This window comes from Lasiodiplodia theobromae (assembly GCF_012971845.1).
Source record: "Lasiodiplodia theobromae strain AM2As chromosome Unknown scaffold_6, whole genome shotgun sequence".
Classification (NCBI taxonomy): Eukaryota; Fungi; Ascomycota; class Dothideomycetes; order Botryosphaeriales; family Botryosphaeriaceae; genus Lasiodiplodia; species Lasiodiplodia theobromae.
In genome coordinates, this window is record NW_023336552.1 from 159370 (window position 1) to 175230 (window position 15861).

General features: G+C 55.0%; 5 protein-coding genes across 5 annotated transcripts; 3 read left to right on the forward strand and 2 right to left on the reverse strand.

Annotated features, from left to right (window-relative positions):
• Nucleotides 1-243: 243 nt before the first annotated feature.
• Nucleotides 244-1487, reverse strand: LTHEOB_2307 (F-box domain cyclin-containing protein; the record flags this gene model as incomplete). The annotated part of the gene is made up of 7 exons (XM_035511105.1): nt 244-346; nt 396-476; nt 534-594; nt 646-879; nt 934-949; nt 1002-1099; nt 1145-1487. The coding sequence occupies 7 exons, from the start codon at nt 1485-1487 to the stop codon at nt 244-246; spliced, it is 936 nt and encodes a 311-aa protein (XP_035364016.1).
• Nucleotides 1488-2661: 1174 nt separating this feature from the next.
• LTHEOB_2308 (Ubiquitin-activating enzyme e1 1) lies at nt 2662-7161 on the forward strand (the record flags this gene model as incomplete). The annotated part of the gene is made up of 4 exons (XM_035511106.1): nt 2662-2777; nt 3666-3900; nt 3985-6971; nt 7023-7161. 4 exons carry the CDS (start codon nt 2662-2664, stop codon nt 7159-7161), a joined length of 3477 nt encoding a protein of 1158 aa, XP_035364017.1.
• A 384-nt stretch (nt 7162-7545) lies between these two features.
• LTHEOB_2309 (Cytosolic fe-s cluster assembling factor nbp35) lies at nt 7546-8595 on the forward strand (the record flags this gene model as incomplete). The annotated part of the gene is made up of 1 exon (XM_035511107.1): nt 7546-8595. The coding sequence occupies one exon, from the start codon at nt 7546-7548 to the stop codon at nt 8593-8595; it is 1050 nt and encodes a 349-aa protein (XP_035364018.1).
• A 926-nt stretch (nt 8596-9521) lies between these two features.
• On the forward strand, nt 9522-10724 carry LTHEOB_2310 (uncharacterized protein; the record flags this gene model as incomplete). Its single annotated transcript, XM_035511109.1, has 1 exon — nt 9522-10724. One exon carries the CDS (start codon nt 9522-9524, stop codon nt 10722-10724), a length of 1203 nt encoding a protein of 400 aa, XP_035364019.1.
• Nucleotides 10725-11278: 554 nt separating this feature from the next.
• On the reverse strand, nt 11279-13533 carry LTHEOB_2311 (4-cresol dehydrogenase protein; the record flags this gene model as incomplete). The annotated part of the gene is made up of 6 exons (XM_035511110.1): nt 11279-11374; nt 11430-11494; nt 11549-12545; nt 12644-12851; nt 13118-13210; nt 13265-13533. The coding sequence occupies 6 exons, from the start codon at nt 13531-13533 to the stop codon at nt 11279-11281; spliced, it is 1728 nt and encodes a 575-aa protein (XP_035364020.1).
• Between the last annotated feature and the right edge of the window lie 2328 nt (nt 13534-15861).

A 15861-nucleotide genomic window follows, 5' to 3' on the forward strand; every position in this document is an offset into this window, starting at 1 on the left:
ACCTCGCTGAACCCAACCCACCGTCGATTTGTCGCCAACAGATCAGCACCGGCAACATCTCGAGAATCCATTGACCGATACGTGCGCCTCTACCCCGATCGAGTTCTGCTGCATTGTCTTTGCGACTAGAGACCCACCCTTTCACCAGGGCGCCGACCATCGGGGAACGAAAACTTCGCTCTCGCACCAGTTCAAGCGTTGAACCAGGAGCGGAAACTGACACTAGACTTACTGCGACGCTGTTCAGGACAACGGGAGGAGCGGAGGATTTTGATCGCTCTTAATGAGGCTGTCCGAGATCTTCCAGAATGCCGTCGGCCCCGCCGGCCCTTCGGGGCTATAGTCCCTGCTTATCCATCAGCATCGAAGATTGACGCAAGATTCAGGTCACCCACTTGTCAAACCACGTCCCCAGCATTCCGCGCGCGGATCGTAGCCCTCCTACTTGCACGCACTCACTGCGCCACCGCTCTTCGCTGTAGCAAATCGGTTAGCCAACTCGACGAACTCCGTCTGCGATTGGAGATCTTTACCCGTGGAAAATCGAGAATGATGTCCATCGAACGTGACCCTCGGGGGTCTGCCGCACGGTGCCTGCCGCAATCATCAACATCGATTCGGCTGAGTGAAGGCTGCAAAATATACCTCTGATCTTCGAATTGGCGTTGGGGTCCCACGAAGCATGCATGGAACGGGAAGTGCCTGTGAAATGAACAACTGGGAGCTCTTGCCCATCACCAGGGCCGGGAGGCTCGATTCTTCTGACGCGGAGATTGAGTGTGATGAAGCGAATGGCTTCTTGTGTTGAAATTGGCTCCCTTGGTTGATCGTCCGGAACCGGATCATTTTCAAAGTTGAAGTGGTACAGATCAGTATAGTCTGGAGACGTCAGCACGAACGCACGTTTGCCGTGGACCAGCTATGGCCACTAACCAAGAAAGCAGACAATCTATCACGGCTCATCAGCTTTGCTTCATTTGGTTGGATTACCCTTCACTTACCCTTGCCCAGGTTCCAGTAACACCGTACGGATCCTGTTCCTCGAGAAACGAGCCCGCATTGTTCAGGAGTGAATCCACGCGTTGGAAGTTTGGTGCATCTGTTGACGTTGCCGGGGTAATGATATGCATCGCCTCCGACATACCGGAATCGTCGTCTTCATCGTTGTCCTCGAACCTAAATGGTGGCTTGCTGCGAAAACTGTTTGTGGAGACGCCGGTAAAGGGAACATTCCAAATGGGACGAAACCGTCCGTAGGTTCGTTCGCAAAAGCGGTTAATGTTGTGGGACAAGACAATCAGAATGCTCTCCAACTTCTCCCAGTCGACTCGTTGAGAGCCGTCGTCCATGAACGGGCCCCATAAAGTGTCATCCGTGTAACGGCGGAGATCGTACACTCTGGATCTTGCATAACTGTGGACGGGGTTCGCTCCTCTCTTGGAAGGCTCCATGGGCACACCATTGAGGACGTGCAATTTCGCACTCATCTGGCGGTCACACTCGTCGTCAAAAGGCTGCTGGTCTTCGCTTCCAGCCTGACCAAAAAGGGAAGAGCCACATAATATGGCATCCCTATTAAGCGTGCTGAAATCATCAAAATGGCGGGACAAAAAGCCACAGGTCAAGGAAGGCTGGGCGGATGAAGATACGGCGATGAGATCGTCTATGGCCGAGGAAATGAAGGGGAAATTTGCTTTCTTGGGACCGTTAGCAATGCCAAGTGGATTGGCCTGACAGCACTGACTTTGAATTCCATATTTTCTGACGAAAGAAGCAAGTTCAGCTTCCACATCCGAGACAACTCAGCCTGCCAAGAAAGCTTGACGTCTGGCCGCTGCAGGCGTGGATCATCCTAAAGAGAGGTCAGAAAGAATTGCGTGAACGGGTAGATCCAGGGCTCACAAAATGCTGGAGATAGAGGTCCTTCCAAAGGAGTTCACTGTCATTTATGAAAGTGTGTAATGAGCGGCAGCATTGGGCCACGCGGGCCAAGTCTCTGGGATCAACCTCCAGAAGAATTTCATGGAGGAGCTCGTTTGACAAATCAAGTAAGGAAGGCATCGTCTAGATCCGGGGTCAGCCAATTCCAGCTGGCGGGGGAGCTGCAAGCGAAGCAGGTGGCTGTGATTGGCAGCTACTCTGAGGCTTCTACGAAGCTCAAGGAAGTTCCGGGATGGAGCGAATGGCGGAAAAACTGGGGGAAAAGGACTGGACACATACTTGAGGGCGGCGCGGCAGCAGCGAGGGGATTCAGGTTGCAATAACGAACGAGCAGCTGAGCGGAGCAGCGTATAAGGAGGAATGTGCAAGAGGGGCTCAGATGGCACGGTCGGCGGCGGGCCGTGCGCACAAGGGCGGCGAAACTGGCGGCGAAAATGGCAGCGGCGGCCGGGAGGTGGTTCGGGCGATCCGGAGAAGGCTCAGCGCCGGGCGAGACACAGGCTGGATATAGAGGTGAGATCACAACTCGGAGCGGGTCGAGGCGTCAGAAGGAGATAGGCGGGGCCTATGTCCGCATCCAGCCCTGCCGCTTTGGGGAGCGGCGCGGCGTCTGTGCTGCTTCCCGCCCGGCGTCGCCTTGCCGATCCTTGGCTGGCACCCCTCCCGGTCCGCCTGCTCAGCGCACTTTTTCGCGACCACGTTCTCCGCGCCGCGGCAATAATGCCGCCAGACGGGATTCCTGATGGCGTCATTGGCCCCTCTGCGCGTGCGTCCGCCCATTCCACTCCCAAATTCTCCAACATGGGGTGGACTGCCCTCGTATGCATAGTTGGCAAGTGCGTTGTTCGGGGCCGGGCCACCGTGTCTCAAGTCCGCGCGGGCGCCAGCTGTCCGTGAGGAGCCTCATTCCTCGCTTTAGGTCCGATCTGTTGAGACGCACGAATGGCACGAGTGGCTCTCGACCTAAGGCGATGCGGGCCGGTCTCGCGAGGCACCATCTTATGATAACAACAGATTCGTCGAGCCACATGCTCAAATGTCTTACATCACCAACTCTGAATGCCAGAAATTTGCAGCTAGCGCGGCCATCTTCGGTACTCTAAGATTTCAGGAGCTAGCACGGCAGAGGGTAGCGTCAGATGTCGCGTTGCAGCAGCCTCAGACTTGCTCGCGCACTGTCACGTCGTGAGATGGCTGCCGAGCAATGCTGCGCACGTAAGTAAAGTAAGCGTGGACGCGTGACCTGCTCGCCCTGGGGTAGACGGTGCTAGTCTTCTGTGGGTTGCCCATCTCCGAGCCCGGATTCCGACTCAGACGTTTCTTGGTCCTTGAGAAGTGCCGATGCGGCGGTTAGCAGCATGTGATTTTCAGGGCATAGTCGATTATGGGAAAATCCGTCCAGGATGCAGACGGATCGTTGGCCTGAGGCACAAGCGTAGTTTCTTGGCGCCGAACGTGCTGCAGGGCCTAGATACATTGCAGCTTCGGTGCGACGACCCATGGTGATGGAAGCGTGCCGCAAATGCAGACCCTGAGATGGCTTGGAGTAAAAAACAGCATTAGCAAATGCTTACGGCAGCGTTGTTGATGCCTCAGGCAGACTGCGAGGTGGGGCTGATTGTGTAATCGCGGCAGCTTCCCAGCCCTGTCACTCGCCGCTGTGACGCCGGCTACAGCTCCTCTGCTTCCTCTCAACACCAACGCTCTCCCCACGCTCTCTACAGAACTCTCATCCGGACGCCGCCACCCCTCGTCCGCGCATCACTCCTCTCCCGCCTTTCCTACCGCTCCGTGCGCCTGGATCCTCCCGTCACAATTCCGCCCCACCGCGACACAACGTCATCGTCCTCATCGCCACACCCCGCGACGCTGGACGCCAACACCAACGGAGCAGCCAAGCTGGGGAAGAGAAAGCCATCATCCGAGGACCTTGGGAGTCCAGTCAAGAAAGCCATGACGGTAAGCCAGCCACCCTCGGCAGCCTCTCGCGCAGCTTACCCCGCTGCCGTTTGCACAGTCGCCTACACTTGACTTCTTCTGCAGTGCTATGTCAACTCCCTGCTCACCCGTTTGTTCAAGGACAAAATGCAGATCGATAATCCTGCCGCAGCTGCCGAGCAGCTCAAGGATGCCGCCGGCGAGATCGATGAGTCGCTGTACAGCAGGCAGCTCTACGTGCTGGGTCACGAGGCCATGAAGCGCATGGGCTCCTCCAACATCCTTATCGTTGGTCTGCGCGGCCTCGGTGTCGAGATCGCAAAGAACATCGCTCTTGCCGGCGTTAAGTCGCTCACCCTCTACGACCCCAAACCTGCCACAATCCAGGACCTGTCGGCACAATTCTTCCTCCACCCCGAAGATGTCGGCAAGCCACGCGCGTCTGTGACCGTCCCTCGTGTATCCGAACTGAACCCTTATGTGCCCGTCAACGAGTTTCTTGGCAAGGACCTCACTTCGGATCTCGCTCAGCTAAAGCAGTTCCAATGTGTGGTTCTGACCGACACGCCGCTCACCGACCAGATCACCATCGCCGACTACTGCCACGCAAACGGCATCTATGTCGTCATCACCGATACATACGGCCTGTTTGGAACTATTTTCACCGACTTTGGCAAGAACTTCACCGTCGGAGACCCCAACGGTGAAAATGTCCTGAGCGGCATTGTTGCAGGAATCGACGATGAGGGCAACGTCTCAGCTCTGGACGAGACGAGGCACGGCCTCGAGGATGGCGATTTCGTCACCTTCTCCGAGATTGAGGGTATGGAGGCCCTCAACGATGCCGCACCTCGCAAGATCAAGGTTACCGGTCCTTATACCTTCAGCATCGGCGACGTTTCTGGACTGGGCCAATACAAGCGTGGCGGGTTGTACTCCCAGGTCAAGATGCCGAAGATCCTGGACTTTGAGCCTCTAAGCCAGCAGCTGAAGAAGCCTACCTTGATGATGTCTGACTTTGCCAAGTTCGACCGTCCCGCCCAACTCCACGTCGGTGTGCAGGCTCTGCACGCATTTGCAGAGCAGCACAACGGTGAGTTCCCGCGCCCACACCACGAAGCCGACGCTGCCGAGGTTTTGAAGATTGCCCAAACGCTGGCTGCTCAGGGCGAGGAGCAGGTCGAATTGGACGAGAAGCTCATCAAGGAGCTCAGTTACCAGGCCCGTGGCGATATTAGCCCTGTCGCCGCTTTCTACGGTGGTCTGGCTGCGCAGGAAGTCCTTAAGTCTGTTTCTGGAAAGTTCCACCCAATTGTCCAATGGTTGCACTTCGATTCGCTCGAATCACTGCCTGCATCCTCTACTCGTTCTGAGGAGACTTGCAAGCCCCTGGGCACCCGCTACGATGGTCAGATTGCCGTTTTCGGTAAAGAGTTCCAAGACAAGATTGCTAATGTTAAGGAGTTCTTGGTTGGCGCTGGAGCTATTGGATGCGAGATGCTGAAGAACTGGGCAATGATGGGTGTTGCAACTGGCCCTGAGGGCAAGATCTGGGTGACGGACATGGACCAGATTGAAAAGAGCAACCTCAACCGTCAGTTCCTGTTCAGGCCCAAGGATGTTGGAAAGTTGAAGAGCGACTGCGCAGCAGAGGCTGTCCAGGCCATGAACCCTGACCTGAAGGGTCACATTGTCACGATGAGGGACAGGGTTGGTGCCGATACGGAGCACATCTTCAACGAGGACTTCTGGGAGAACCTGACTGCCGTGACGAATGCTCTCGACAACGTGGAAGCCCGCACCTACGTGGACCGCCGCTGCGTCTTCTTCCGCAAGCCACTGCTGGACAGCGGCACCCTCGGAACCAAGGGTAACACCCAAGTTGTTCTTCCACACATCACCGAGTCGTACTCCAGCTCTCAGGATCCGCCGGAGCAGTCATTCCCCATGTGCACCCTTAAGAGTTTCCCCAACCGGATCGAGCACACTATCGCTTGGGCCAAGGATCTCTTCCACAGCTACTTTGCTCAGCCGGCAGAGGTGGTCAACATGTACCTTACGCAGCCGAACTATCTTGGTAGTGCTCTGAAGCAGTCGGGCAACGAGAAGCAGACCCTGGAGACTCTCCGTGACTTTTTGGTAACGGACAAGCCCCTTACGTTCGAGGATTGCGTCATCTGGGCCAGGCACCAGTTCGAAAAGCAGTACAACAACAACATTGCTCAGCTACTTTACAACTTCCCCAAGGATTCGAAGACGTCAAGCGGACAGCCATTCTGGTCGGGACCGAAGCGTGCTCCCGACCCACTGAAGTTCGATGCGAGCAACCCCACTCATTTCAAGTTCATCGAGGCTGCTGCCAATCTGCATGCCTTCAACTACAAGATCAGCCCCAAGGGCTTCGCAAAGGAGCAGTACTTGAAGGTTCTGGACAACATGATTGTTCCCGACTTCAAGCCTGATCCTGGCGTCAAGATCCAGGCCAACGACAGCGATCCCGACCCGAACGCCGGCAGCGGCTCTTCCAACGACGATCTCTCCAGGATCGTCGACGCGCTACCGGCTCCCAAGTCGCTCGCGGGTTTCAAGCTGGAGCCGGTCGAGTTCGAGAAAGATGATGATACCAACTTCCACATTGACTTCATCACGGCAGCAAGCAACCTGCGTGCCGAGAACTACAAGATCCAGGCAGCCGACCGCCACAAGACCAAGTTCATCGCCGGTAAGATTATTCCGGCTATTGCGACGACAACGGCTCTTGTGACGGGTCTCGTCAACTTGGAGATTTACAAGATCCTGGACGGCAAGACGGATATTGAGCAGTACAAGAACGGTTTCGTCAACCTGGCGCTTCCTTTCTTCGGCTTCAGCGAGCCGATTGCTAGCCCCAAGGGCAGCTACAAGGGTCCCGACGGCGATGTGACGATCGACAAGCTATGGGATAGGTTTGAGGTTGAGGACATCCCGTTGAAGGACTTCTTGGCCGACTTCGAGAAGAAGGGTCTTAGCATCACGATGATCAGCTCAGGCGTGAGCTTGCTGTATGCCAGCTTCTACCCGCCGAGCAAGCTGAAGGATAGGCTACCTCTCAAGTAAGAAAAAATTGACCCCCGATTCCATATCAGGCTAACTTCTCCCGGCAGGTTGAGCGAGCTCGTTGAGACTATTTCGAAGAAGAAGATTCCGGACCACCAGAGGAACGTCATCTTCGAGATCACGGCAGAGGACGCGACTGAGGAGGACGTTGAGGTCCCGTACGTGATGCTGAAGCTGCGCAAGTAGCTTGAGAGGTCATGGCGGTCACAGAAAACAACGGGGTTGATTTAGCTTCTGGCGTCTATAGAGACTACATTGCGTAGATTATCGATGAAGAAGGCGAACAGCCTGCTATGATTGATGAAGTTTTTGGATGATCGACGAAATGCACGTGATGCGGGGCACAAGGGTCCTATGAGAGCGGCATCGGATGGCATTACCAAGCAGCAGTGGGACATGACGCCGCGCTCGCCACCCGCAAGAATTCCACTAACACTTCCGTCGTCTACGTCCGCAACCACCGCTCCAAACCAGTATCCTCAGATTTGACGGCCAAGACGCGCCTACACACTCCCGCTACGACCCGGTTTACCTCGCAAAAGCCCCTCGCGCCCACATTCGCCACCCAAGATGGCGCCTTCCCTCGAAGAACCGCCCACGACCGCCTCCGAAGGCGCCGCTGCGCTCGACGCACCCCTCAAAGCGGCACCCAAGCTCGTGGCGCCCGAGCCGGAACACTGCCCCGGGCCCGAATCGCAAAACGCAGGCAAGGCCGACTCGTGCGCGGGATGCCCGAACCAAGCCATCTGCGCGTCGGCGCCCAAGGGACCGGACCCGGACATACCCATCATCACATCGCGGCTGGCCGGGGTGAAGCACAAGATCCTGGTGCTGTCGGGCAAGGGCGGGGTGGGCAAGAGCACGATGAGCGTGATGCTGGCGCACGCGTTCGCGGCCAACGCCGACAGCGCGGTGGGGCTGATGGACACGGACATATGCGGGCCGAGCATCCCGAAGATGATGGGGGTCGAGGACGAGACGATCCATGTGACGAGCACGGGCATGGAGCCGGTGTGGGTGGCGGACAACCTGGGCGTCATGAGCGTGCAGTTCATGCTGCCCAACCGCGACGACGCCGTCATCTGGCGCGGGCCCAAGAAGAACGGGCTGATCAAGACGTTTTTGAAGGACGTCGAGTGGGGCGAGTTGGATTTCCTCATCGTCGACACGCCGCCCGGCACGAGCGATGAGCATCTAAGCGTCAATTCGTTCCTCAAGGAGGCGGGCGTGGATGGCGCGGTGCTGGTCAGCACGCCGCAGGAGGTTAGTTTGCTTGACGTGAGGAAGGAGGTGGATTTCTGCAGGAAGGCGGGCATCAGGATTCTGGGCATCGTGGAGAACATGAGCGGGTTCGTGTGCCCGAATTGCAAGCACCAAAGCCAGATTTTCAGGCCGTCGACGGGAGGAGCCAGGAAGATGGCCGAGGAGCAGGGCATCCCATTTCTGGGCGCGGTACCGCTGGATCCGAGGATTGGCATGGCGTGCGATTATGGAGAGAGTTTCCTCGACGCTTATCCGGACAGCCCGGCCTGTAAGGGGATCAGAGAAGTGGTGCGGAGGGTAGGATGCGAGATGGGCCTCGGAGCTGATGAGGTGCTACCAGAGGACGATTCTGAGTAGACATTTTGTTCTTTTTCAGTGGCATTTTCTACGGAGTACGGCATGGCATGGCGCTCTAGGGACGGGATAGAATCATGATGCGATATCCAGATATATGTTTTTAACGGAAAAGCTAACCGCTCAATGACATGACAATCTTAGCACTGCGTGGTCGTCTCGCCAGTGTCTTTCTTGTTGTCTAAGACTTAGGACTTACGTTAAGACAGTGAAGTGTTCGACGGGTGGAGGCTTTTCTGTTGATCCGATAACATGGCCTAGGTTTGTTAGCATCCACGTCTGCGACGTCCACCTTCTACTGCCAACTTTGCAGCAGCTGTTCGATTCCCTGCATTTGAAGGTGTACCTTCCCCGTCTGACGGCGCTGCGCATCCAACATAAAAGGGCCACCGCGCACTTTCTCTCTTCTCCCCAACCTCATCCTCTACACCTCAACATTCACCCACTGTTCTTCGAATGCCACCCGAACCATGGCCGCTAATAATCAACAACCGTCGACGCCTACTTCAAGGCGCCATCTAGCTACAGGAATTACGCCGCACGTCACCCGGATGGCGGTCCGAGACACGACTGCCGGCGCTTCCTCATCAGGCCTTGGATACAGTCCGTCATCAGCACCTGCTTTGAGAGCCAGTGCCGCCGTTCATTTCGCGGCGCATAATCCCATACCTCACTCTGACATGGGCCAGCAAGAGAGCTCTTCCCGAGCGACGCGCGGGTTTCAGCAACCATACGCAGAGGACAACGAGAGTCTATTCATACCGCGTGAGTCTGAAGAAGCAACGCCATCATACCCTCGCAACGAGAGGAAGGGCGGCGCTGCGTATGAATCAACACCGCCGCCCGAGTCAAGTGATAGCGACGGGCCTTCAACTCGGCCAACTCGCCCTGCTCGTCGCCGTCCGAAGTCGCCCAGCAATCGCCGATTCATGCCAAAGGTCGCAAAGACAGGGTACTGGGAGGACAGGTACAAGAAATATCCTGACGTCAATGAAAATGCTGAGGGAGGAGGCATTCGGTGCGAGACCGAGTCGGATTCAGATGAATCGGTCCAAAGCAGTCCGACGGCTCACAGGTCCAATAAGTTGGGTGGAAAGTCGAGCGGTTCACGAAGGGCGGCGCGTCGGGCGAGGAATAGCACAGCCGGTATCGACACAGATAAAGCCACTAACTTCAACAAAGCGAAAGTTATCTACGATGCTAAAGTCTTGGCTGGGACGGCTACGACCGAAGACCTGATCTGGTTCTCAGCCCTGGAGGCCGATGAAAAGAAACGACTCAAGAAGCTCGAGGAAGCTAAAGGAGGGAAAAAGGAGGACAAACGGCAAGCAGCAGAGGGGAAGAATAATGATGATGTCGTCCTTGGTTCATCTTCGCTCTCTACCCCGAGCAAGCCAGCTCCGAAAAAGTATGGAATGTTCTCTCAAGCATGGATGACGCCGAGAGACCCCGGATATTCTACCACCAGCACGAATTCGGCGACAGCCAGCGGCATCATGGCAAGTAATAGGCGTAACCGAAATGCCAGCCCTCACACACCATCCCGCCGTACAGACTATCGCTCTGCTCAGCTTCCAACGCCCTCTACAACAACAAAGGACTCCCAGCTAGAGGAAGAGCTATCCTTCGGAATAGTGTACCGCATCGATGAGGAGACGAATGAAGTCATGATAGCAGCGGGCCATGTCGCCAACATGGTACTTCAGCACCATCGCAGTGGCGCGTTGAGGGTGGCAGCAATCACAAGCCCTGCCCGTCGTGCCGCCTTTGCGCCTGACGACGAACTATCACTCGGCGCAGTCTACAGGCTAGACCCAGAGACTGAAGAGGTCATGATCCCGGTTTCCTACGCCAAGAACCTCATCCTCTTCCACCAACGCTCTGGAGCCCTTCATCTGAGCCCGGGAACTCAGCCCTCCCCTCTCAAACGGAGAAGGACCGACGACGACACCATACGTGTACGCCCTCGCAGAAGCCCCAGCCCAAGTAGGAGGCCCCGTGGGCGGCCGAAAGGAAGCAAGAACAAGAGAGATTCTTCGGCGGCGGCGGCTAAAGGGTCTTCATCGGTGGGCACCTCAGCCTCGCGGCCTGTCATGATTCCCGACGACTCTGATACTGACGCCGGCGAATAGACTGCGGCTCCCATCCCCGCCGGCGGCCCTAGACGAAAAGCGTCAAGGGAATGGAGAGTGAACACGTTCTTCAGTGATGACGAAGAAGTCAAAATCGAAAAACCGGACGAAAGGGAGAGGGGCCGGCGGGGCAGGAGCCCTGAGGACGACTGGCACGGGGCAACAAGGCAGAGGAGCACGAGGTCTCGAGCTCCACCTCAATACGAATTTCAGCTCGGAGATGACGAGGGCATGCCGATGGTGCGGCGCAGCTCAGACGGTGAGTTTGTGGAGGTGCCACGCAGAGGGGAGATTAGGGCAGAACTATTGAGATGAACCACTTATGCAATCAATGGGGTGGCTTAAATTGATGGACTGTTTGAGACGGTGCTGCATTTGGATTCTTGGGCAGCAGAGGCATGAGAGCTTTTGATTGGAGACCTGGGTTCTTTTCTCATCTTATGTCGTTTGTGTTTGGGGTGTGATTGAAGCGGTAGTTCGAAGCAAAGATGATTGAAGCCAAAACAGTGGTCCATGCATGTGATTTATGATCTGAAAGTCCTCGTATGTTTTGTTCACAGATGCGATTTCAGTGCCTCCTTGTCCCGGTATTTCCGCGGCCAGATGCCCTGCTTTCCAGGTGACAATATGCCGTTCGGGTCGAGCGTGTCCTTGGAGCTTTTACATTAGTCCCTTGAGCAGTGACCAAGATTCAGAATGACTTACCTTTATCTTTTCGACAAACAGCCGATACGCGTGATTGTTGAAGTCATACAGATCAGCTACTTGATCTGTATACCGAGTCAGCCGAATCCTTTCACACAGCACACGCCTGCCTGACTTACCCATGTAGTTGACATGCGACCGATACTTGCTGAAGCCCCGCTTCTTTCCTTCCTGGAACAGCCGCTGAAAAATAGCCTCCACAGCCCTGCGCTGCTCCACATCCGTCTTATCGAACGTCATCATGTTGACGAAGATGACATGCCTCTCATGCATGAAAAAGTCACACATCAGATCAAACCCCTCGGCCTCGCAGATCCCCTTGGCCGTCTTGACCCAGTCCAGCACTGTCTTCCCATCCGACGGGATTATGGGCGAGTAGTCGATGTGCGCCGCGACGCCCCTTCCGTCCTCAGGCAGCCTGAACTTCACCATGGGCAAGCTCCACAGACTCGGCACGCCCACCCAGAATCCACCATGCGGCTCGGGCACGCTCGTCGGATCGAGCGTCGTCTCGCCTTTGCGCTGATCCGCCGCGAACAGCGTCCCCTGCAGCCTGCCCCTTGGAATCTTCGCCTCAACGATGGCCTTCAGCTCGTCGAACTGCGCCCTTACCACGGCCGCGCGCCCGTACAGCCCGAAGCGCGCATTCCACGCCCCAACACCCAGCTGCGCCTGCAACTCCTTCAACCGCGCCTCCGGGATCGGGCCGGCGCCTTTCCACACATCCGTCCGCGGGCCCATCATAGCCGCCCACTCGACCAGGCCGGACACGTACACCGTGCTCGGCAGCAGTCCATCCCGCCTCAGCGCTCCAAAAACCTCGACGATGGCTTCGATGTCCGCGAGGTCCGGCGCGTCGAAGGCGCACGCCATGTACGCGGCCGGCGCGGGCGTCAGCCAGATGCCCATCTTGGTGACGACCCCGAGGTTGCTCTGGAGGAAGAGCCCTTCGACGGAGGGCCCGAAGGAGAACTTGGAGAGGTGCGCCGAGGGCGAGTGCGTGACGCCGTACTGCCCGCTGCGCACGAGCGTGCCGTCGGCGAGCATGGCTTCCAGGCCGCAGATGTGCTGGTGGTGCGTTGCTGTGGGCGTGAAGCCGGTGCCGCGGTCGAGCGTCTTGTGAGGGGTTAGAGCTGTCAGAAAGGAAATGTTTTGCTGCAGGAGGGAGGGGGGAGAGGGAGATGAGGAGAGGAAAAGAGAAAAAAAAAACTTACGTTCCCGATGACGCTGCCCCAGCCCAGAGAGGGCACGCTGGGCCAGACTTTGAGCTTGTGCTTCGCGCAGTGCTCGTAGAGGTCGGTGAAGGTCACGCCTGGCTCGACCACGGCGTAGGCGAACTTTTCGTTCACTTCGATTATCTTGTTCATGCGGTGCAGGTCGAGGCTGAGCGACCCGTTCAACCGCGGCGCCGGACCTCCGTATCTATCTCAAGTGGTCAGTTGCGGATATCTATGAGAGCGCGTTGAAAATTGAAGACGGAGGTGATGCGCAGAACAGTCTATCTTTCCATGCCTTGTGAAGACTGATACAAACTTTCTACATGGCTAATTGAAGCAAATATCCGGGCTCCCACAGTCAAATGGAAGGACCCGGATGTAACCTCAACTTCACACATAAGTAGAGGGCAATATCTCCAAGGAGATGGTTTCGAAAAGGGCAAAGTCTATTGACGTCCATTGTGGACTTACCCCAAGTTTTTCCCACGAGAAAAGGTCCACACTGGGATTCCGTACTTGTTGGAAATCCGTAGAACACCTCTCAGCTCCTCTATCGAACGCGGGCTACATCAATGAAGTCAGCATAACATATTGCCAGCGATGGTCTCCAGAACATACCAGACTGCGCCGCTCGGCATTCTTCTCTTTCCATCCGCTTCCCAAAGCTCATAGGGATCGATGTAGTCTTCCAGCGCCTGCCCGGTAAAGACTCCATCGTGCCCAACAATGGCAGCGTACTCCTTGATCGCACTGTCGAAGTCGGCCTGGCTCACTCCAGGCGGAAGCACGGCTTCGAGCGGGCGCGTCAAAGACTCGGAATGTAGTGCTCTGTGCGTTGATTGATATTCCGGGTCATGATATCGTTCCGGGAATCGTGTTGGTGCCATGTTCGAAAAATATGATGTCGTGAAATTCCAACCGAAAGTTCGAAAGGCATTTAATAGTTACAGAAATTTCTCTCTACTGACACTGCGGGGAAGAACCCCAGTTGGCCTTCGGTATACAGAGTCCGATCTATGGCAAGTAATGTGCCACACTATACCCCACACTGTCTCAGGTTGTTGCCGACTGTGACCGTTGCCCCACACACTTCGCTTTCTCCAACGCTTACTTTGTCCAGACAATAAAGTTCGAAGAACACTCATTTACTCACGCTACTCATACACCTGAACTATCTTCTTCAAGGACGTGCACTTGATATTTATCCTTTAGTTTCCCAGCCCGGTGTCAGGAAAGTTGGGGTAAGTCTGAAATGACTTAAGCACAACACAGCGCCAGATTCTCTGGCAACGTAGCACTTGTAACTTTCCTGGTAACCTTCAAGACTATACAAGGATTCGATCCGTATTGAGATAATCAGTGGCTAAATTTTGTCAACCGAAATTCTCGCCAAATAGCTAACCATGATGTCCCTTGGCTAGTGTTGAACTCTGATGGAGTGTGGAGTACATTTGCGGGGAGCCTGTGGGGTAAGTTGAACACCCGTGGAGATCGACCAGCATCTACCCCGAATGATAAAATTACCTCCTGTGTTATTCAACTGTAGAATAGCCGGCCTTTTATTTCTCTGGTTGCTGTGTGTTGCACCGTCTGTATGGCCTTTTATTGCAACCGCAACAACAAAGCAAGAAGCAGGCCCCACTCATCAGCCCTATTTTTATGACGGCGTTATGGCGATTAGAAAAGACTAGGCATGGATTTTTTTTTTTAATATCGTTCATATATCATATGATTCGGATCCAGTGTATTTCCATGGTAGAAGTGGTAGACCCTTCTCAGGGTTCCGGTCAAAACCGCAACAGAGCTTTTTAAGCAGCAAAATTTTCCGTAAAAACGAGAGCATCTATTCTTGCATTTCAACCTCGCCGAAAGGTGGTGAAGAAAGCAATAGATTCCAGTGAAGCTATCGCCTCACCTTCAACCACGCCTTTCACTTCTCAGTCATCGTCAACGCTCGCGCCTCCAACATCAAAATATACGCTAGTCGCTTTGAAGGTATAACCCTCAGTCCCACCAACTTCAGTTACAATGGACACGGCTGAGCCCGCCATGCAGCATTCCACCATGCAAAGGTTATCCGAGGCGTTTGCCCCAGTCAAGCGAGTTCTCACCACCCGCTTCTGGCGGGTACGTGAGACAGGCCCCGTAATGCCATTCTCGAACCGAGCCGATCAGGAAAGCGCGCGCATGCTTGCAGAGTTCTGCGAAATAGGCGAGCAAGTGCCACACGGAGCCACAAGAGATGCACTGTATGCAGATGCCAGGACGAGAGGAGGAAAGCTCGTACTCCTCCCCGCCACCGAAACCCCCGATTTCAGGACAAACGTACTTAATTCCTGCTTGGTCGTCGGAGCTGTCATTATCTCGGCTCTGACCTTCTTCTTCTGGCTGAAAGGCAATATTGATTCGGTAGCAGCTACAGGAGGAGGCAGAATTCTGTTTGTTATCCCACAGCTCACCATATCATACGCCGCTGGTTCCTATGCACGGCTATGGTTTGACGCCTGTGGCGGCATTTGGAAAAAATTGTCATGCGTTTACTCATGGAGTGTAATATGCATATTCGCCACGTTCAGCATGTCGGTATGGAATATGTATGGTTGAGGGATATAACAAACTGTAGAGAATTCCATTCTTGTATTTCCTGTACTCTTCCTTCGCGATAAGTGAAAATGGAGATCAAGACGGACCCGTGAATATAAAAAATTATGCAAAATGATCTACACACAGACTTTGACTACCCACGTAAGTAGAACGGAATATCTCTGGCAAGTAAGCTTTGGGAGGTTGCATCACGATGCTTTGTAATAGTCTACATAAAGAATCAAAAGCTTCCCTGAAGAATCTTGGTTCTTGTATTTCACCCTTGTCAGGACTTGGGGTCGAACCGCTATTTGTCTAATTTAAGCTGATTGGCATTCTTGGGAAACGATGCTCGCCAACTTCATGACGAGTGATTCTCCATCATTAACAATTTATACCCATGACTCCTGAGCAACTTCACTCAGAGCCTGCTTTACCGCGAAACCCCGCAAGAGTAAAAGTGATGCGGGTATGTCGATGCGCATTACTCGCTGCGTGACACCGAAGATCCCGTCGAAACAGCGGCAGACTCGTATGAAGCGCTTTATATCTTTCGGATGGGCTGCCGATCTTATAGTTATTTCATGGCCAGAATATATGCCGTCAGCTGCTTTATGCTTCACTCACGTGCC